Source organism: Lycorma delicatula, chromosome 9 (assembly GCF_047948215.1).
Source record: "Lycorma delicatula isolate Av1 chromosome 9, ASM4794821v1, whole genome shotgun sequence".
Classification (NCBI taxonomy): domain Eukaryota; kingdom Metazoa; phylum Arthropoda; class Insecta; order Hemiptera; family Fulgoridae; genus Lycorma; species Lycorma delicatula.
The window spans coordinates 111,128,618-111,152,994 of NC_134463.1; the positions used below are offsets into that span (position 1 = coordinate 111,128,618).

The 24,377-nt window shown below is 28.7% G+C and overlaps 1 protein-coding gene across 1 annotated transcript in view; it reads left to right on the plus strand.

Annotated features, from left to right (window-relative positions):
* Window positions 1-24,377, plus strand: part of LOC142329957 (alkaline phosphatase-like) — a 629,670-nt gene that overhangs the window by 594,526 nt on the left and 10,767 nt on the right. Inside the window, exons 5-7 of the mRNA XM_075374942.1 lie at window positions 5,811-6,015; window positions 17,202-17,342; window positions 20,125-20,319. Coding sequence (XP_075231057.1) covers window positions 5,811-6,015; window positions 17,202-17,342; window positions 20,125-20,319 — 541 coding nt within the window. The remainder of the gene's footprint in view (window positions 1-5,810; window positions 6,016-17,201; window positions 17,343-20,124; window positions 20,320-24,377) is intronic.

Sequence of the window (24,377 nt, forward strand, 5' to 3'; positions counted from 1 at the left end):
AATAAACTCGTACATTATCATCAAAGTTAAAAAATTCTGAAGCAATTTCTATTTGCCAGGATAATTGCAAAATATTGTTACATGTTTAATAACAGTCTTCTAATTCATAGTTTAAAAAAGTTATACAAATAAAAATCAGGTTTTATTAACTTGTAATGCAATAAAATTACAATAATTTGTTACATCTATAGCTCAAGGGAAAACAAATTAGAGAAAATGACAAATTATAAAACAAAAGCAAACTGAATAGTAATGAACGTGATAAGAAAGTATAATTATGTAAATAATGTATGCCAATAACAGCAATATCAACAATTTAATAGTTATCCATTAATTAATTAGTATTTGTTTATTCAAATTAATAAATCAATAGTTGTTACTTTAAAACAATTAATTTTGTTAAACTGCATATTATGTATCTTTCATTCATGAACATTCAAATGAGAGACAATTCTGTAATTAATGTGTTACAAGAATGTGATAGTGCTGAAAATCATGTATACACTCTCTTTAACTACCTCCATGTTGCTAAGCCAACCAGATAAAGAGCACCTTTTGATACATCATAATGTTTACAACACGATAAAACAAAGATAAATTTATTATACTAAATTCCTTCATGATGATGGGATTATAGAGAAAATGAATTTATTTCATTGGAATATGCAGTATGTAAACTGCATTGTTGTAATTAAAAAAAAAAAAAAGAAAAGAAAAGTGAATTGATATGTCTATATGTCTTCAATTTTCATACATCTAACTAAAGTCTAAAGTTACAACATCTTTAATAAAGAGGAATCAAAGTTTTGCTACAATTTCAACTAACCATTAATCAAAATTAATAAAGTATCCTGCAAAATTGTTAAAAACAAAATTATCAGCGACTAATTTCTTTTATTTCATGATGAATTAACTATATTTTAGGGAAGTTGAATAAAAACAGATGCTAAATAATAATCAAAGATGGTATTGCATAATCCAAATGACAACAAGAACATATAGAAAAGTTTCCCCAAATTCTATTTATTAACAAATCAAATAAAAAGCAAGATATTACATTGTAATGTTTACAAGACAAGATCTACAAATGTATAAGTGGACAGCACAGAATCGTCAGAAAGGTTGTGCGACCTAGTTTTTTGATAATGATTGTATAACTTAAATGATAATGTTAGAACTATCACCTCATTTACTGAATGAATAGAAGATGGATTATACTATATTTAACAGAAACAGTTCCACAAAAATTCTGCTAATATTGAAGCTATAAGTTTAACTTTCATACGAGCTAGATTTCATCTGATCAAAAAATAAAATAAGTACAACTATGCTACTTAGATCAACTTTAAAGGGGCAGTCTGTTTGAACTGTTTCTTTATAAGAAAGAAAGATGGTTGTTCCTAAGGAATCTTATACCTGTCTTTTGGGAGGTTCTTTCATTTTTAGAAGAAAACCTACTTTAGTCACATCATGTTTTAAGCCTGTTCAATGTAAAATTTTTGGTAAGTAATGTTTTATTCAACCTCTCCAAACAGATAAAATACTAATTTCCAAGGAGTTGTTGGGTGAGATAGGTACCTGCTGTCCTCGGATGAAAGGTTTTCAAATTGCAATCTCCGAGGGTATTTCATCTGTTCTCATTACCTATCATTTTTTATCCTATCCTTAATTTTTTCTTCCTCATTTTTGTTTACTTACATGTAGAAGTAACCCTGATAGTTGCATGCTTATGATGCCAAGAAAAATCTTAGCGAGATCAAATGGAGGGGTCTGCCAGTAAATTCCAGGGACTCTTTTGGTTTAGATATAACAAGCACAAGAACTAAAAATCTATCAAGAAATACCTAACACCTAGGTATCATGAAATGCGTGTGTTTATTGGAAAATATCTAAATATCAGTAAAAAAAATCTTGTTACTCATATAGACACAAAATTAATAGACTTATTATTATGAGTATTATTAATTATTAGCATGAGTAGTATATTACATAAACTCAGATATAATACATATTCTTCATAGTACGAAATATTAATAAATAATTTATTAAAATCTTCATAACAGAAGAATATAAATGAAGTATTAATCAAATGTTACACTTTCTGCTTTTTATTTTTCTAGTACTTTTCCAAAATCAAAAGTTCTGCTACATCAATTGAATAAATTAATTTTTAATTGATTAAATATTTATTTTAAAATATAGAATTATTCTCTCTTTGAAGATACATTAAAAGTGATTACACTTCATCAAAAGCTACTACCATAATAAAATCAGACGATTGAATTGAGAACAATGTAATTTATTAATTGTGTTACTTTTTTAAACTATCACCATTTTCAAATCTTTTATTTGTTATTGTATTACATGGAACTTTTTAAAAGTTCTGTACTATTCGTTTCTAATTTGTCTTCCTTATTCAGCAATTTTTAATATAATTTGTTTCTTTATTATGTTATATGCTGTAAATGTTTCTTTATTTCACGTTTTAACTTCAATTACTAATAAACAGTTTATTAGAAACAGTTATTAAAATAAATTGGTAAATAAGACTACACTCTAAATCTGTTTATAAAAATTTCACTTGAAATTTAAAATAACACTGCTATTTTGATTGTTAAACAATCATTATCAGTAGCAAATGAGGAAAATTTGTGTAACAAAATAAAATAAATAGATTAAATGAAAAGGTAAATAATAATAAATATTATTATAATAAAATGTATTAATTAACTTCTTAATTCCTTTTTTTTTGTTGAGCGTTTTCAAAGAGATCTTTATCAGAATACATGAATATACTGGGTGTTTGTTTTAAAATGTAACCCAAAAAAGACCAATCCAATTTAAAGAAAAATTTGGTGCTATATCTAATGCAATTATTTATTATTACTGTGGTATAGCTAATGCGATTAATTATTTGCGCAAAACAATTTTTTTTTTGTCTTTAGTCATTTTACTGGTTTGATGCAGCTCTCCAAGAAATATTGAAAATCAGATGTTGAAATATTGTGCAAAACAATATTGAGATGAAATTTTTTTGTAACAAATGTTGAAAATGTTCACCATTTTCATCAATGAAAGCCTTAGCCTCTTTTCATGTTCCATTTAACCTTTTAACGTGTACCTCTTACAATTTTTAGCAATTCTTGAGTTATGTTGGCTTTCAATTCTTCAATGGTGTGTGAATTATTTTTTAATACACAAACTTTTAGATATTTCCAGAGAAAAAAATCTGCAAGAGAAAGATCAGGTGGTCTATCTGGCCATAAGCCAGTCAACATTATTTAATCACCAAAGAAATTTCTCAAAAGGTCCATTGTTGATCTAGCCATGTGACATGCTGCCCCTTCTTCTTGAAACCATGAATTTCTCTCATTTAATTCTAAATTTAGAATTAAGGTCTAAATTTACACCTTATTAGAGGTCTGCATTAAGAGTGTTTTCAAAGAATATGAGGCCAATTATTCTTTGCCTGGAAATGACACACCACACACCAATTTTCTGTGGGTGTAGAGGTCCTGAATGAACAATGTGAGGATCATTGGTGCTCCAGTAACAATTTTTCCGACTATTAACGTAACCATTTAAATGAAACAAAGCCTCATCTGTAAAAAATACATTATCCAACACTTTAATGTCCTCTTGAACAAACTGATTAAACCATTGACAATAGTGGAGGCTGGCAGCATAATCAACCAGATGTAATTTGTATGATACATGAATTTGATATGGCTTTAGGTTAAATAGCTGGGTAGCTTTAAAGGCACTATACTCAGATATTCCTTTTTGTTATATAAGTTTTCATAATGATTTGTTAAGTAAATTTAAAAAGCTTACTCTAATGTCTTCCAAAATTTCATCATAAAATACTGAAAGTTTCCGGTTATGTATTTGATTGCAAACAGAACCAGTCCATCTATATTTCTTTATCAAACGATGAATTGAAGATTTATTTGGTACAGTCTTACCTGTAACTGCAATTTAAAAGCTTCTTTGTACAAGATTTGGTTATTAAATAATTTTTCATAATAAAAATCCTTTCTTCTGTGTTTAAAATCACTTTTTCTTAATAAAAAACACAGATAACCAAAAATAACTAATATAAAATTATATCACCTGATTATAAAATGACAGTAGGTAGTACCGTCCTGTCAACTTCTTCATCCGAAATTACTGTTACTTTTAAAAAATATTTTGCTTGGGTTGCATTTTAAAACAACACCCAGTATAAATCTAATTTAAGTCATAATTGAAAACTAAAATTACAGAGAGGTATATTTACTACCTCAGTCATTGATATCCACATTATCATTAGCTTTTAATTTTTAGAAAATAATTTTAAGGAAAATACTAAGCAGTAAGTAAATAAAAATTTATTTTTTATATAATTATTTTCAATGTACAATTTGCTACACTATTTACTTTCATATGCATAATATTCTTCTCAGTGCCTACTGATGACAATTTAACAATTGAAATGGCCAATTAGTATAATTTTGTTCACAAATTTATTTGTCTAAGTCAGTCCTACATAAAATTTAATACAATCTTTTATATATTTTTTATATATCTTTAATAAAAAGCAGTATGCAACATATTTTATTAATAGCAAGAGTGGTCTATAAGATTAAAATAAACAAAGTTTATATGAGGTGTGGCTATTAAATAAAGAGACTAATGCTGTACAAAAGAACTGTGCATGTGCAATATTCGTACGACCGATAGCTATGTACCATGAAGACTTTTCTTTCAACTGCTGCCACAACAATTTCTGTAGACATATTAATCTGGCCGTGACCTTCATTTGGATAAAATCTGGTTTTTTTGTTTTGCCGAAAAAATAAGTGTTTTATTAGAGCAAAGAATTGTCATGAAATTTTTTTATATGAAACTTGGACAAACCACTACTGAAACTTATCTTTTATTAAAAAGAGTAAATGGCAATGAATGTTTATCATGTGCATGGGTTTTTGAGTGGTTTAAGCATTTCCAAGATGGCTGAGAAAAGCTTGAATGAGCAAATCAAAATTCAAAGCAATGATGATTGTTTTTTTGATATTCATGGGATTCTGTACCTTTCCTGGGTTCCTAAAGGTCAAACTATTAATTAACATTCCTACCTTGAGGTCCTTGCTCAACTCTATGAAAAAATAAGAAACAGTGACCCTAATTGTTGAAAATCAAGTAATGGGTTCTTCATCAGGACAACGAACTGTCTCACACTGTATTGTCAGTCAAGACATTTCTAGCCAAGTATAACATCCCAGTGTTAGACCATCTGCCTTAATCGCCTGACCTGGCACCATGTGACTTTTATCTGTTCCCCAAGGTCAAACTGCATTAAAAGGAACAAGATTTCAGACCGTTGAAGCTGTGAAAGAAAAAGTGGCACAAAGTGTGAAATAGACTGTTTTAGGGATAGAGGAGGGATGTGTATTGAAGGAGATAACTAAATATGTATAAATTTAAAATAAAATATTTTACAGCATTAGTCTCATTATTTAATAGCCACATATTGTATATGTATTTTATTTAAATATTTAAAAGTTGAAAAACACATAATAAAAAAACATCCACGTCTAAACAGCAATAGCAAAATTAGCTTCATTAGAAAATCAACAGGCTTGTCAGGACATGCTTCCAGAGAGCAAACCTCCATAACACGTATATCTATCTACATATTGTGTAAATGAATTAAAATTCCATTTACAATTGTTAATTAATGCTTGAATAAATATAAACACATTTTAAAAAATTATATATTTATTTTTGTATAACTGAATATTATTAGAATGTATAATATATTTTCTAAGGTTATACTAGGAGGTGGTCGTCGACATTGGCTTCCAAAGGTTGCACGTGATCCTGAACAAAACACTGAAGGGCGAAGATTGGATGGAAAAAACCTTATTGATGACTGGTTAAGAGAAAAAAAGAAAAATGGATACAACGCAGAATACGTGTGGACAAGATCACAATTACATAAAGTTAATCCTGCACATACACAATACCTTTTAGGTAAATAATCTAAGTTAACGTTATAATTTCTTGACTGATATTTTAAAATGGTAGAATATTTTGGTTAATGATACCACTTTGATAGTACCATATTGTCACTATCATTTATAGTTATTTACTATAATTGTAATAAATTAAAAATAGTAAATGATTATAATTTTAAAAAATTGACATATTGAGCAGGCTGTTGCTTGCTTAGGTGAATGTAGTTAAAAATTTATTACTTAGTATCTGATCATTATGTAGATTCTATACTGGATATACCCATAGATAAATGGATAACCTTGGCGAGAATATATCAGGTGAGAACTCCATAAAGCTATTTACAATACTCAATGTAAAATATAGTAAACTGAAGACTTAAAATTTGATTTATCAACATGCTAAAATATATGTATTCCCTCTATGAATCATGAGACCTTACCTACGGTGAGGGGGCTTGAGTGCTCAATGATACAGAGTAGCTGGAATGAAGGTGCAACCATATTGGAGAAGTATGTATTGAGATCCAGACTAAAGAATGATTCCTGGAAGAGGACAGCAGCTCTTTCAGTAGTTATTAAGGGTGTAGGTCAGGAGGACTTAAATGGCAATATCAACATCACTCAATCTTCTGAGTATTGCGCAGCTGAAGGCAATGGAAAACCATAGTTGGTTTTTTTCCAAGAAAATATAACTCTCTGTATTAACAAAAATGGTGGCACCTTCCTTGGTAAAATATTCCAGAGGTAAACTAGTCTCCAATTCGAATTTCTGGTTGAGGACTACTAAGGATGTTGTCACCAGAATATTAAAAAATTAATTCTACAAGTCGGAGCATGGAATGTTAGAAGTCCAAAAAAGGTTGATAGGTTAGAAAATTTAAAGAAGGAAATGGATACTTTAAATGTAGATGTAGTAGGAATTAGCAAGGTTCGGTGGGAAGAGGAAAACGACTTTTGGTTAGGTGATTTTAGAATAATTATTTCAGCTTCAAATAAATGGCAGGTAGGAGTAGGTTTCATAATGAACAAGAAGATAGAGAAGAGAGGAGTAGAATATTTCAAAATGCATAGCGACAGAATCATTGTAATAACAATAAATTCAAAACCTAAACTGACAACACTTGTTAATGTCTATATGCCTGCAAGTGTCCATGACAATGATGTGGTAGAGTGTAATATATAAAAAAATTGACAAAGCAATTAAACACATAAAAGGGGAAGAAAACTTAATAATAGTTGGAGATTGGAATGCAAGCATTGGAAAAGGCAAAGAAGGAGATATTGTGGGTGAATATGGGCTGGGCAAAAGGAATGAAAGAGGGGATCGACTTAGACAGTTTTGCACAAAGTATAATTCAGTAATTGCCTACACCATTTAAAAATCATAATAGAAGAATATACACGTGGAAAATGCCAGGTGATACTGCAAGGTATCACATAGATTATATCATGGTTAAGCAAAAATAAAGAAATCAACTAATGGAGTGCAAAGCTTACCCTGCAGCAGACATTGATAGCGACCATAATTTAGTGATAATGAAATGAAGATTGGGTTTTAAAAACCTGAAGAAAAGGTGTCAGATGAATCAGTGGAATTTAGAGAAGCTTGAGGAAGAGAAGGTAAAGAAGAAATGATGGAGTGGGTGCTCCATCATGGAGTTAATGATGTTAAGAACAATTTAGATCCGGAGTAACAGTACGAGGTGAAAAGATAAAGATGCTACGATTTGCTAATGATATAGTAATTCTAGCTGAGAGTAAAAAAGATTTAGAAGAAACAATGAACAGCATGGATGAAGTCCTACACAAGAACTACCGCATGAAAATAAACAAGAACAAAACGAAAGTAATGAAATGTAGAAATAATGTAGATGCACCACTGAATATAAAAACAGGAAGAGAAAAGATTACGGAGGTAAAAGAATTTTGTTATTTGGGAAGTAGAATTACTAAAGACGGATGAAGCAGGAGCAATATAAAATGTCAAATGCTATTCGACATTTTATGTTTCCCTTATATGATTTTACAACAAAAATTAATTTAAACATTTTTGAAAGTACATGTTTGGAGCGTAACTTTATTTATATGTAAGTGAAACTTGGACGATCGAAGTACCTGAGAAGAAAAGATTAGAAGCTTTTGAAACTTGGTGCTATAGGAGAATGTTAAAAATCAGATGGGTGGATAAAGTGACAATGAAGAGGTGTTGCAGCAAATTAATGAAGAAAGAAGCATTTGAAAAATATAGTTAAAAGAAGAGACAGACTTACAGGCCACACATTAAGGCATCCTAGAATAGTTGTTTTAATATTGGAGGGACAAGTAGAAGGGAAAAATTGTGTAGGCAGGCCACGTTTGGAATATGTAACAAATTGTTAGGGATGTAGGATGTAGAGGGTATACTGAAATGAAACGACTAGCACTAGATAGGGAATCTTGGAGAGCTGCATCAAACCAGTCAAATGAGTGAAGACAAAAAAAAATATATGTATATATATATATATACTAATTAATCTTTTTTTAAGTAAATAAATCTGTAGTCTTATCACCCGTCTTCATTAACCGTGATCGAATTACTTTAGAGCTGCATCAAACCAGTCATTTGACTGGTTTGAAGAAAAAAACAAAAAGAATACATATGCTAAAACACTTTTAAACATACTCAATCTCAAATTATATAGGAATTGTTCTTCCAGAAGGGAGATAAGTATACATTAATATCATTACAAATGATTCTGTTGTTAATGACATTCGAATTAAAAAGTTAGAAACTCCCTTCAATATAGGGTCGAATTTGAATTCATTTAATATGAGTAAATGTAACTGAGTAATTTTCTATTATATAAGCATGATGTAGTTATTGTATTATCTATAATAAAAGTTTGCATGTTATAATTAATATCTTTAGTGCATAAACTTTACAAGTTAAGTTATTAAATAAATAAAGACAATAGAGATCAAATATATTAATTGAATACTTATTTAAGAAGTCTCCAAATGATTTTATGATAGATGCCATCAATATCAGTAATCCCAATGATGTGTTACAGTGTATGATTCACAAAGATCTTTGGAAACACAGTTTCTATATAATTTGAAAGTGAACAGTCAATAGATTATAATAATTAAAAAAAAAGTTTAAGAAAATATTTTTTAAAACTTAAAATAAACAATGTCTCCAAAAAAAAACAGAAAAAAAAAATCATAATGGTCTTTGTTCATCTAGTTTGCAGCCTAATATTTAGTAGCCTGTTCTTTAAGATTTAATAGGATGTAGTATAAATTTTTAACGCTCAGTAGTACTCAACTAAATAATTAAAAGTAATTGAATAAAAAAGATTAAATACTCGTGAGATTACCACTTGCGCCACGAAGGCTGGCGTGAATAGTAGTGCCTCGGCCTTTCATCCGGAGGTCCTGGGTTCGAATCCTGGTCAGGCATGGCATTTTTCATAAGCTTCATTTCCAAATCCCACACACAAGCTTCAAGCTTATGTGGTAATATCATCAAGCAAAAAAAAAAATAGACCTAAAAATAGGCGTATATGGCATACATCTCTTTCTGGTTTTCCTTCATCATTTCTATCATCAGATTTATAATTCCAAGCAATATACAATGGTTTAGCTGTATTCATAGTAGATACTGAAATCAATTTATTTTATAACTCAAAATGATATTTAAAATATTTTAATGATTTTTTTTTATCTTATCTCTTCATTACAAATTCTGTTTTATCAAATTTAGTGCAACCCTTCACTGACTAAAGAATCTTTATCTTAGCCACCTGAATTTTCTCCTCCCCTACCTTATAAATGCCTTACACAATATTATAATAAATTTGTAATGTAAAAGTACCAAGAAATGTTGTTAAAATAATGGTGTACAATTAACCAAAATATATCAAAATTTTATAACACTTATTGTTGTTGTTGTTGTTTACAAAAATCACATAAAATATTTAATATGGAACTGAATTAATTTTTATCCCAGAAATTAGTCTATGCCTACTGCATAGAAATATATTTGGACGCAATTCTCATATCTACTAGCACCAGCAGATAGTGCAATATATTTACCTCTATAATATTCTCTCACAGTGGACTGTCATTATTTTTTCATTTTTATTTTTTACATTATCTTTTCATCTATTTCATTCTATGTATACCATAAATATATAGCATTAATATAAATGAGGTCTTGCTCAGTATTAGTATATTAAATGTTATATATATATATGTATATATATATATATATATATATATGCATGAATACATTATATATACGTATAAATTGTATGATTATAAAAAATATATTTATATTGTATATATAAATACAATACAATGTATTAGATATAATATAATATTATTATTCTCATTTATAGATTATATTATTTGTATTATTAATATTATACAATATATTTATATATTGTAAGATTATAAAAAAATTGTTCAAAGATTGTATGATTATTTCAATTTATGTACATTAATTATACCATATCATTATTGTAATTTACAAAAGCTTTTAACTCATAATTTACGTTCAATTAAGAACAGTTATTTCATTACAACCATTAAAAATCGAAGCAAAATTAGCCCCAAAAATCAATCATTTACAGTGATATTTATACCTTTACAGTATTATAAGTAATGTTTTATTTGTAAACAGCAAATTAACCTCTTGTAAAATAATAAATATCAAAAACAGAAATCTGTTTGTATAAAATAATGATAGAAATTAAAAAAATTCAATTTTAACAATTAATATAAATAAACTGGACTAATACTTTTGACTAAAATCATCATGAGAAATACCCTTACACTACAAAATATTTAAGTACAAGGAAATAAAATAACAAAAAACATCCTTTGAAAGGACTAGATGTCATCAATCTTAATATAAGAGTTAAAACTAGCACGATTTCTAATCACATAAAATAAAAGAGAAATGAAAGAGGAATACTAAGGAATAATTAGAACTAAATCAAATATCTATTGAAATTCTTAATAATTATTTGCAAGAAATTTTGTATTTATTATTCTTGAAAATAATTATTCATTTATTGTCATAAAGATATTTATTAGATTTATCTCAAATTTCCATATTTTTACATTCGTGTAAAAATATGTCTATTAATAGCCATAACTATAATGGATGAAAGTGACATGATATGAAACACCAGTTGCTACAGAAAAGAGTGTAGCTATTGTCAAAAATAAGTATTTCAGGCAAGGATTGTTAGGAGAAGCAAGGAGTATTGTGATTTCTTATTGTCTTCGTTGAGTTGACTACGTTGTTGTACATAAGCATCCAAAGTCTACCAATTCCAAGTGATACTCAGCAAAATAAATAGCATTTTTACTTTGTTCATTACAAAAGACTGGCTGTATAACAAATATCATTGTTATCATAGAAAAAACTCTTGACCTACAGTCCCTGAAAGTAACTCAGATCTTTACATGCATTACAACCAAAATAATGAATGGAATAGAAAATAGAAACCAACCAATTCAGTGCACCCCAATACATTATAAATACTGTCTCCAGTAAGCAGAAGAATTCAAGGACATATTGGTACTTATTCAAAATATACTTAAAAAAGTTATTTATATTGGTTGAAAAGGGTGATTTTTTAATTTCTTCTAAAAAAAAATATATAAGTTAAAAATTAAAAAACCGACAACTTAACCACCACACACATCAATAAAAAAACCTAAAAAACTAGTTCGGCAACAGTCAAATTTCATGGGATCCCTTATCATCAATCGCTACATAATTCTACAATTACATCAACAAATACGAAAGAAATATAGAAAACATAAACCGTAACAACCATAAAATTTGTAACAACACAACTAAACTGCTATCTAGAATATTTTCTAAATTTTAAGTTATTATTTTTTTTTGTTTTTGTTGATGTACTTATAGAATTATGTACCAACTGATGATGCGGGATCCTGTGAAAGTTGACTGTGTGTATTATTTTGTTTAGATTTTTCTATTACTGTGTTTGGTGGTTAATTTGTTTTTTTAAATTTATTTGGCACAGTGGATCAATCAGTATGTTGATGAATTATTTAAATTTTCAGAAAATTAAAAATTAAATAAATTGGGAAAAGATATGGAATAATGTTGATGAATAGAACAATGAATATTTCATAGTAAATTTATGTAATGTATAGTGATAAAAATTTTACAAAGTTATATATTTTTAATTAGCATGTGTAAGATGGTCATTAACACAGATGATATTTGGAAATTGAAATCAAAAGTATTTAAATAAATAGATTTTTGCTATTAATTTTTTATGGTGGATCTTTAAGGATAATGTATTACTTCTTTGTTTAAATACTATGTTTTTTAGGCAGTAAAATTATAAAGATTGAATGAAGATAAGCAATAGCTAAAATAATTATACTTAAAAAAGAAAATTAACTTCTGAAAAGCTTCACTAAAAATTAAAAAAATAACACTTTTTTTGAAATCTTTAATTTTTTGTATTTAGTAATCGGCACCAAACTAAATTTACCTAACCTTAGTCTGAAAGTCAAAATTTAAAGAAGAATTGAAGAGATGTTGTTTTCACTTTTTAGTTTATTTTTTTAAAATGTTATACTATTTAACATATTTTAGTTATACAGAAAAACCTGGATAGGTCTACCATAAATACTATCTCTTTAAGAATAAAACAGCTTGTAAAATATGCAAATTAAAAAGCATGATGTGCCTTGCATGATTAAAATTAAGAAAAAGATTGTAGAGAATGAATGAAAAACTTAGTTATGGGTATCTGGAATGCAGAAATTATGCATTATTTATTTTATATGTTTTGATAAAAATAAAAAAGGAATACAGTGAAGTAGAATTATTGTACACATATTTTTTTTTTCTGATTTTTAGTAAAAACAAAAGAATGTATTAAAGTAATGTAAGGAGACTACTACCAAGCTAATGCTTTGTCTTATCCCACATTATTATCATAAGCCTTACCTCATGGAAGGTAAGAAGAATTTGTGTTATTTTTTTTCAATATTTTTTTGGAGTTATCCTCTTAGATTCCCAAGTAAAAATAGTAAAATATCAGAATGACAACCTGATATTATTCTACAACAATTTATTAATCTGGAATGATGATGGCAAAAATATATACATATATATATTCAAAAGCATCTACATCAAAAATGTAATTTTTTAATTTCAAACCCAGAAGAAATTTTTTTTTCTTTTTTCATCTAAAATTTAAACAACTTTCTTCTTTCAAAAATGATGTGAGAATGATTCTCTCTAAAAGAAGTTCTAAGATGTAAGATCATATTTTACAAGACCCAGGGTTAGTTATTTTAATAAAGAAGGGATTATAGAAGACAAATATTTAGTGGAAGATAAAAGGTAGGATATGTACCATAAACAGAGGATATTTAGTGGCAATGATCAACAACTAAAAGCATTGCAGTTAAATCCACAAAAAATAAGAAAAAACCATTACTTGATTGAGATATAATATAACAGAACAAAAATGAAGGATCTAAGAAATAGATAGGTGGATCTCAAATAAATTTGATGCAAGGGTCAACCTTTATTTTGCCAAATCCTTTTTACATGATAAGGACACTTTTCAAAAGTACTGTAAAACCACACTACAATAAACCCCATTATTATAGCAAATCCCTCAAAAAGTTATTTTATCAGTTCCTGGGAAATTTCTCATCATTTAGCATTAAATCTCTCCCTCACAGGGTATAACAATACTCTATTGTTATACCCTGTTTATAAATAAACCCTCCTAAACTATTGTTTATAATAATAAACCCTCCTAAACAATGTAAACCCTCCTAAACCCTTTTTCTTTTCCCTGTTTAGCCTCCGGTAACTACCGTTTAGATAATTCTTCAGAGGATGAATGAGGATGATATGTATGAGTGTAAATGAAATGTAGTCTTGTACATTCTCAGTTCGACCATTCCTGAGATGTGTGGTTAATTGAAACCCAACCATCAAAGAACACCGGTATCCACGATCTAGTATTCAAATCCATGTAAAAATATCTGGCTTTACTAGGACTTGAACGCTGTAACTCTCGACTTCCAAATCAGCTAATTTGAGAAGACGCGTTAACCACTAGACCAACCCAGTGGGTTAAACCCTCCTAAACCCATGTACATCATAATAAACCCTCCTAAACAATGTAAAAACAGCCTGATATTAAAATCGTTTCCATTATTGGATCAAATTAAAAAATTATGTTTAAATTATTGAAGTTCAAATTTTAAAACTGAAATATTTAGCTGTAAGCACAGTGTGAAAAATAACTTTCATTTTTCTTAAAGCATGACTTATAATGAACAAGGAATATTAAAATATTGCAGAAATTGAATAAAGATCTGACCTATTTTAAATACAGTGGATAACTTGTGGATAATTTATACAACTTTTCCACCCTTTGCCCTACCTACCTTAAAATGTCTGCTGTACTACTTACACTTTATCTTTCTAATGAGTTTGAAATGTAATCTTATTTCATTGAGATGGTAAAATAATAACACAACCATAAAAAGATATAAGGGTAAAAAAACAGTCAAAAAAAGAACACTGATTTTTCTTAATTTTTTTAAAGAGATCTCTATAACGAAATGAAATAACCTATGTTGAAAATTATTGGGGGCATGAAATAATTCTTTCTGAAATTCTTTACTCTTTTTATTAAGTGTGTTATTACACTTCAACTCATTGCTAATAATATAGCATAACCAGTAAAGCTGTTGGATAAACGAAAAGAGAAATGTACACATAATTATTATTTACTGATGTACATATCAGATACTGATATACATAACTGATATATATTATTAGAAACTGTTTATCGGTACTTACGTATTAACGCCACCGCAGCTACAGCTTTATTTAGAAACAAAGTAGTCAATCGAATTTCGGTGGAAAATGAACAGTCTCTTAATTAATTTTAATAAATGGTTATTTATATTTATTTATTTTATAAATATAATTTAACCAAACTTAACCTATGACCTAACCTTGACTGATTAACAATGTAATTTTTTGAGTATTTATTTAATAAATTCAGTAATTATTGCAATTATTTATTATTTAAATAATCAAAACACTCCTGTTAATTAGTCAAGGTTAGCGAGCGAAGCGAGCGTATGTTAAATTTGGTTAAATTATATTTATAAAATAAATAAATATAAATAACCATTTATTACAATTAATAAAGAGACTGTTTTGAATCTATGTTAAACTCTATATCGGCCCATTTTCCACCGAAATCCGATTGACTACTTTGTTTTTAAATAAAGCTGTAGCTGCGGTGGCATTAATACGTAAGTACCTGTTTATCATATAAAATAAACACTTTTGATCCCTTTAAACAGCTTTTTTCCCACTTTTTGGGATTGTTAAATATAAGATGTCACAAAACATTAAAATATTTCACAACAGAATAAAATATCGTTACAATAACCCTGCAAAAAGAATATTTTTTCTCAGTCAATAGTAAATTGCTGAAGAGGGATTGCGCTGTTGACAATGGATTAATAGCTGACTATTTTCTATGATAAAGAACCGTGACAGGAATTTTGTAGTCAAGCAATATTTGATAAAATATGAATGTTTATGGGCATTCAATTCTGTGAACTTGTAATTACATTATCAATTTTTTTTATAAGTTTAAAAACTGATTACGAATTAAACCTGATTTCAGTCTGACGTTTGTTGAATGAAGATATATTAAATTTACTTTTAGACAAATAAAGATTCGGGTAAAAATGAAATATTGTAAGTCAGTAATGAATCAGAAAAGTTTAGTTAACTAATTAATTCCAAAAACTTCAGCAAGACTATAACTCTTAATAACCGATTTTAACATCTGTAGATGTTTCGTCAGTTAAATAAAAATGTACAACTGTTTATCTATATAACAAAAATTGGAAAAATATTTTAGTGCTGTGGAAAATCAACACATTTAAACTTAAATTGAACTTCAAGTGAGTTTATTACCTTTGATACAAACAAAGGCCAAAGTTACAAAAGAAGTTTGATAAGCCTTTTTTTCTACACTAAAATTAAAAAAAAAAAAATTAATCCTTCTCTTAAATGTAGGTAGTATGAGTTTGTTGTATCAAGATAACAGTGTACCTTGATATTATAACAACAATATAGTACAATATTAGTTGTACAACATGATAGTACAATATTAATAATATTGTACAATAGTACATTAGATAAAAACAATAGTAAAATAATGTATACCAATACCACCACAGTGACAACTTTATATATCGTGGTGAAATGTTAATTAGTAACCAGTACATTAAAACGTAATTGTGGCATAGCTTTCAAATAGTCTCTTAATTTTGCTTTGCTAAAATGATTTCTTTTAAATTATTATATGAAATGTTAATGTATTTCAATTAATTGAACTAGTATCAGTGACAGACTGCTTAAATTGGTCTACTTAATTTGCTAGTAGAAATTAAAAATTTATACGGTATTACAGAAATTTAATGGCAGATTTTTTTTTTTACAAACTGTACAATATATTTTATTGCAATTGAATTTTTTAAACAAATTTCAGTCCTAAAATCAGATTTAGATGAAATTAGTTATTAGTAAGAGAACGAATAGTACAAAATAATACTGCTGATTAGACTGTTATAATTTTTCTTTATCCGTGTACTGGTAAATATTACTGTGTTATACTATGAACTGATCATAAATACAATACAGAAATTTCATCAATCTTGTTACAAATACTTACAGTTAATCTATTTTTTTTTCTACTGAACTAAATTTAAATATAATCATAACAGATGGTAGAAGGAAATGTATTATTTTAGAAAAATGGAGGCATTGAAACGATTAAGAAAAAGAAAGCTCGATTGTATTTGTTTCAATATGTCTAAAGATGCTCTATTATATGTTTGTGGACTGCGAATAAATCAAACTCTCAATTTTTAATAATACAAATTTAACATAAACTCACAACTAAAAGAGTTGATTTATAATATAGATTGTTTATAATATTTAATACACCAAATATTCTTTAGTTTAATTTGTCATTAACCAGTTTTTTGCATGTACAACAACAATTTTTTGATCCATTCATATCGTGGAAATAAACTGATTATGTCAAATTCATCAAAGTTTATATTTCAGTAATAAAATGTTTAATATAACTAATTTATTTCCAGGATTATTTGCATATTCTCACATGGATTTCGATGCAGATAGAGACAATGGACCAAATGGTGATCCTTCTCTTGCTGAGATGACTATAGCAGCTTTAAGTATTTTACAAAGAAATACAAGAGGATTCTTTTTATTTATTGAAGGTATTTCATAATGTACTTCGCCAATTAGTGTTTCAGCAAAACTTTATTTTCACTAATTTAAAAAATTAGTTTTTTTTTTTATATTTCTTAAGATTAAATATATTTTAGTTTGGGTCATAATGAGTAAAAAATACAGAAATAGACTTTTATATCATTTTCAGAATCTATTTCCTTTAACTTAAAATAAATATAATAACTTAACTTAAAACATCATCTTAACCAATAAACAGAAAAATTAAAAATTCTACCTTATATAAAGTACTTATGTATGTGCTTCTTTGCCGAACATAAAACACTATCACTTATTTAAAAATAATAATATTAACCTCCACCAAACCAAACAAAATTATTTTTTGCTGAACACCGAATAAAACTTTGATATATAAAAAAAGGGCTTCATTCCCTTTTTTAAAAAATTTCTGATCCATTTCAACGATTTTTTCTGCTAATTTATTTAAAATAAAATTAAAATATTTTATTTCAAAATAATAAGCTGATAAATTTTTAAATAATAATTCTTTTTAGATGGCCTCTACTTTTCCCCTTACAGCAAAGAAACCTATCTAATGGACAGTAGAATTACCTACTCAAAATATTGAAGCAAGTGCACTTAAATATACCGACTTGACCGAACACAGAAGGAAAATTATTTAACATATGTCAAATATTTATTATTAAAACTAAAGTTGCTCGTAGTTTATATCAAAACAACCATGTAGTTAGTACTGCCATATTTCCTGTGATTTTATATTAAAAAATAAATTAGTAATTAGTAATTCTAGCTGAGATTAAAAGGGATTTAGAAGACACAATGAATGGCATGGATGAAGTCCTACGCAAGAAAACTACCACATGAAAATAAACAAGAACAAAACGAAAGCAATAAAATGTAGTAGAAATAATGAACATGGATCACTGAATGTGAAAATAGGAGGAGAAAAGATTATGGAGGCAGAGGAATTTTGTTATTTCGGAAGTAGAATCACTAAAGATGGACGAAGAAGGAGTGATATAAGATGCCAAATAGCACAGGCGAAACGAGCCTTCAGTCAGAAATATAGTTTGTTTACATCAAAAATTAACTTAAATGTCAGGAAAAGATTGTTGAAAGTATATGTTTGGAGCGTTGCATTTTATGGAAGTGAAACTTGGACGATTGGAGTACCTGAGAAGAAAAGATTAGAAGCTTTTGAAATGTGGTGAAAAATAGCTGCTAACCAGGATAACAGCTATGGATCAGTCTATTATAAGTTTCATGCAGTTCAATAAGCTGTCTGCTAATCAGTGTCACTCCAGTCGATTGTGGAGCTGAAAGAATAACATGGTAATCGCTATGAGGAACTTTTGTAACATTTTAAAATAGCAAGTGAAGCTTCTTAGGAACAACTGTCCCTGGATAAACCCTGGTCATTAATACAGCCGAAAAAAAAAGAAGCAAACAGGAATCAAAGCTCCTCACGATAGTCATCAGTGAGAAATGTTAAAATAAATGCTGACCCCATACCATATGGATAAGGGATAATTTTATAGTAGTTATTAACCAGACAAGATGCCACGCATGCAGTAAATGGGCATCTCAAGAATCACCTGCAACCTGCAACAAAGTCCAAATGATACGGACTTCTGAGTACAAGTGTTTTGTAACAACATGACTATGTTCTCACTGAATTATTCAAAGGATGGTGAAAGGTAAGTTTTTTAGATCCAAAAAAGAGGTTAATCGAGCTGCATAAGTGGTTATACTCTTAGCCAAAAAAACTTTCTATTACATTTAATAAACTACATCTTAAAAATGTTTAAGGTTTTCATTTAAGTATCCCTCATACATAGCATGTAGTTAGTGCTCTAGACACATACAACAAAGTAGTATAAAAATTAGTGGAAAAAAAATCCATGATATCTTACTTGCTCCACAGATGCAAATGAACTGAGATAAATAAATGTTTGATGAAATAAAGAGAATAATTGAAATGATCTAATGAAGGAACTGAAGTAAAGGATCGGTCAAATCAAATCAATCCAGACAATGTACTCGTAAACATCACAATAGGATTGGTATCCCTTATTTCTAAGATCATTAAGTTAAATAAAGAATAACAATTTTTTTTTCAAATTGATGTTTTATACAGACTGATTTATTAGTACATATCTGTCAAAATTATAAAACAGCCTGCAATAAGCAAGCATAATAATGTAAATAAGATATTTTCTGTACATTGTTTTTTTTTTTACATTTACAACTACATTTAGAAGAAAACTGTATTTTATTATTTTTCTTATCATGCAGCTATCAGACAAGAAACAACAATCCTTGATCCAGTCCATAGACAGCCTCCTACCAGATACACCAAGAATCAAGTAGCAATAGCTCTACCAAGATTCAGGTATTCTCAACATACTAGATCCTGAGGATTTAGCAGAATCTGACCTATATTCAAAAACTAGCAATGGATAATCTACCGAAAACGGTAGAGTGGAGTACTTTATTGTTTCAGATCAACAACAAAATTCTTGAACACATCATAGAAAAACTTTACTGTCATAAGAAAAAAAAAATTTATATAGGAAATTGAAGACAACAAAGAAAAACTTAATTATATTTTTGAACTGCATATATTATTTGAATTAAGTTCCATTATATTTTCAAAAGCAAAAAAATTACTATTACAGATAATTTAAAAAGTAGATATCAAATAACATCTGATAAAATTAAATTATAAAAACAGAAATTTTCATTGTAATTTAAATTTCAGTCGCTGATTACAAATAAATTTTCTTGCAGGTGGAAGAATTGACCATGCACACCATTACAATAATCCATACAGAGCATTGGATGAAACTCTGGCTTTGGAAGCAGCTTTATCAGCAGTATTATCATTAGTTGATCAAGCAGAAACATTAATAGTCATTACATCAGATCATTCACATGTTATGACAATGGGAGGTTTGTCTACACCCAGAGGCAATCCAATATTAGGTGAGACACTTCTTTAATGGACACTATGATTTAATTAACACTTCTAATATTACACAAAAGCATCAGATTTAATTAAAACAAAATATACCAAAAATTTCAAAACTGTAAACCAAGAAATATTTTTACATTAACTCAGAAACATATAATTATTACAAAAGTGGTTTTAAAATCAAAATCTTTAATATACTGTATTAAAATTAATCTGTAGTAATAATTATTATTAATAATAAAACCACAAACATTAAGCAATTATAGAGACTAGTGACATTGTACTTCTTTTCATGGGCATATCCAGAGGAGGGCAAGGAGGGGCAGCTGCCCCCCTTCCATGATAGAAAAAATTATAAATAACAAATTTTTGAAAAATTTTAAATTAAACAACATTTTGAAAGGAACCAATTACAGAATAGAGACACTCACACCATCTGGAAGAACATTTAATAACTACCAATACGCAACAAGTTTTCTAGAATAGTCATATCATTCTTGTCTCATTTCACAACAAGACGGGAATATTCCAGAAGGTATTTACAAAATATATAAGAGCAGAAGCATTTTTTGGCAAGTCAGTGGAGTTTTTACTTTCACACAAGTGTGTAAGTAGTGAATGCAATTTTTTACCACGGTAAAGATTGTTTTTTCATGCTGGCCACTGACCATCGACTTTATAATAAAGCTTGCATATTAGAACATTTTTTGGTAACTAGCCTACTACGATGTTTCTTACATGTATTTATTTAACTTACAATGTATGTACCGTAAATTTACATAAGCTCAGCTCTTTCTTTAAAAGCATGAAACATAAAATTTATTTGTCTTCTTTTTTTGTTATCTTTCTATGCTTGCAAGTATTATGCCACTAAGGATTCTTTTGAATATTTCAAGATAAAATAAAGTTTTTTTATGTAAGTTTATAATTTTTGTTAAAATTTTCTAAATAATCAATAATTGGTACTTTTCAAGAGCCAATCTGTAGTTGTCAGTTGTCGTCGTAGATAGTCAATATAGTAAATATATATTATATGTCGTTTTGTATATATAGTAAATATATATTTTTTTTTAAATACATACATTGTCCTGGAATAGTCGCTTTAATATTGGAAGGACAGGTAGAAGGGAAAAATTGTGTAGGCAGGCCATGTTTGGAATATGTAAAACAAATTGTTAGGGATGTAGGATGTAGAAGGTATACTGAAATGAAACGACTAGCAATAGATAGGGAATCTTGGAGAGCTGCATCAAACCAGTCAAATGACTGAAGACAAAAAAAAAAAAAAAAAAAAAAAAAAAAAAAAAAAAAAAAAAAAAAACATTGTACTGTAATATCATTATAATACAATGATACTGTAATAATAACATAGTAAAATAAAGTACAGTATTTTTTTTAGTACAGTAATTTACTGTATTACTTAAAAAGAACCTTACTTGTATTTCTGCATTAAAATAATACAATGATACTGTAATCAAAAAATAGTAAAATGAAGTATAATATTTTTTGAGGACGGTAATTTACGTATTTTACTGTATAACTTAACAAGAACCTAACCTCTACTTCTGCATTAAATGTGAGTCTCAATTTACGCGATTTCATTAAACGCGGGAATTTTTCAGAACGTAACACCTGCGTAAACTGAAGGTCTACTGTATAATAAATTTATATAAATAACTAAATAAATGTAAATATGACAAATAAATCCAAAAGTATAATTATAATCGCACCAAATTTAAATTACGCTCGCTAATCAGGATTAGCGAGCAAAGCGAGTGTTAAGTTTGGTTAGATTACATTTATTTATTATATAAAGTTAATTAAAACTTTAATTTATTTATTTTCTCCTTTCAGTGGAGCCACCTAGCATCTAACTACAACAACTGACTAACTACAGATTGGCTGCGGGCCATCTTCTTGAAAAGTACCCAATACTTTTGATGAACAATTAAAAATTGTTCAAAACATTGCCTAATTACCAATATTGCTTTTGGCAATTGCTCGGTTTTTATATCAGTAAAATTGGCTCATTTCTAGTTTATCTTGAATTTTTCAATAAAGAAAGAAAAACATTTAACTACCTTGTGCCAAATTTATGATTATGATATGGAAATATCCGTTTTGGGGTCCCTGAGTTCAAAAATGTGGTTTTTAAAAAATTTCTGTGTTTCTGATAAACTTTCTATTGATGATTCATCCATAACTTTTTAATGTTATAATGATAGGTCATATTTCTGAATTAAGCTCATCCTGACCCCCATAGGGAGGACACTCGCCTTGTGATGATCCCAGTCACCACACCATCTCTCCATTCCTAGCCTTATGGGCTTTACTGGAGGTTGTCTTTTAGACCCTTTAAACTTGATAACACAACACAGTCATCAATTTGGCCTCTGTCAGGATGCCACCGAAGTAAATGCCTTGGCAGACTATTCAATCAGTGTATTTACACAATCAACTATCGCCTATGTATGGCCTCTTCCACCCAAGACTACCTACCATAAGTTACAACCCTCAACTATCAAATTCAAATTAACCAATTCGTGGAAGTGTGAACCTCGCAGCTTTCTCTAACACCAAAGGTTTCACATAAAAACTCTTCCTTTATTTAACTATGATTTAGTTAAATATGCATTCTGATCATTACTTGACTGAGTCTTTAAACACCAAAAATACTATCCTCATACCAACAAAAAAAAGTGTTGATCGCACAATGACAATTTTGTCCTACAATTCAATGTCCTCAAAGTCCTCTTGATTTATTTAAAAATCAAGAAACAGATCTGTAAATTTAATAAGCATCTAATGAAAATATACCCTATTTTTCTCTGCTCTGATCTGCTTTCGGGAACAAGGTCAATGCCTAAACACTCCCACACAATACAGAATTCTCCACATATCTATTCTCATCCTAACAGCAAATATCTCAGTTAACCGGGGCTTAATGTCAAAACGCCTATATTGTTGAAGTAAGCACCTAAGCGGGCCCCTAGCCACTCGGGTTGCTATTTTATCTATACATTTGTAGTAGCATCAGACCCCCTCAGCCATCCTTCACAGGACTAAAGAATCTAACGAAGCCAGCAAATATGTTCCAATCCCTTTCAGTATTCCAATTAACTTGCAGATCAAAACTTTGGTCTACCTGGGCAGACATATAAGACATGATGCACACAATCATCATGAATTACGGTAATTAATAAGACAAAATAAAGAAAAGGATCAAATACCCAATATACTCATATACCCAATAAAACTCAATTTTGACAAAAATGTCAGTTAGACCTTCTTGTCAAACCAATACAGTGAGATGCCACGTCCGCATCCTTATCTACATTTGGTCAAATTAAATTTATTTTTTTGTAGTGAATTTAAAATGAAAAAATACCAGCAACAATGATGAGGATGAGGAAAAGTAAGTAAAACCACCCTCTGATTCAAGCACTATGATTGCAAGGCCTTCTTTTATGGTTCAAACCAAGTGAAACTGAAGGTAACAATAGTCATGAAGATGATAGTGGAATCGTCGGCCAGACAAGCACTATGGTGGTCAATAAGAAAATAAAGATAAAAGTGGTAAATAAGATAGGAAAATGTCTGGGTATCTTCAAAGAACTACGATATTGCGACAGTCAAACACTTCAAGAGAAAATTCAATCACCAGCGGTTGGATGCATATTTCCCATGGCTACCTTACTCATGGCGACTCAAAGGTGCTTTTTGTAAATATTCTGTGTTGTTTCTACTGTCAGCCAGAACAATGACAGGTGGTTGGGGTTCTTTTTCCATCAGATCTTTCACTAAATATAAGGACATGTGCAATTATTGCAAAGCACATGTACAGTTCCAGAGACATCAGATAACAATGAAATCTGCCAAATCGTTCATGGAGAGCGTTTCAGTGGTTATCCAACATCACCAGTCTTCATGTAAATTAATAATAAAAAAAAGGAAAAAGAACTCAATTGTTTCCTGTATCATTTTTTCTAGAACACATGTTTACCTCTGAAGAAGCAAAATTCTGGATGAAGGCGTAGTACTTACTTATCCACTTATTCAATTTAAGTAT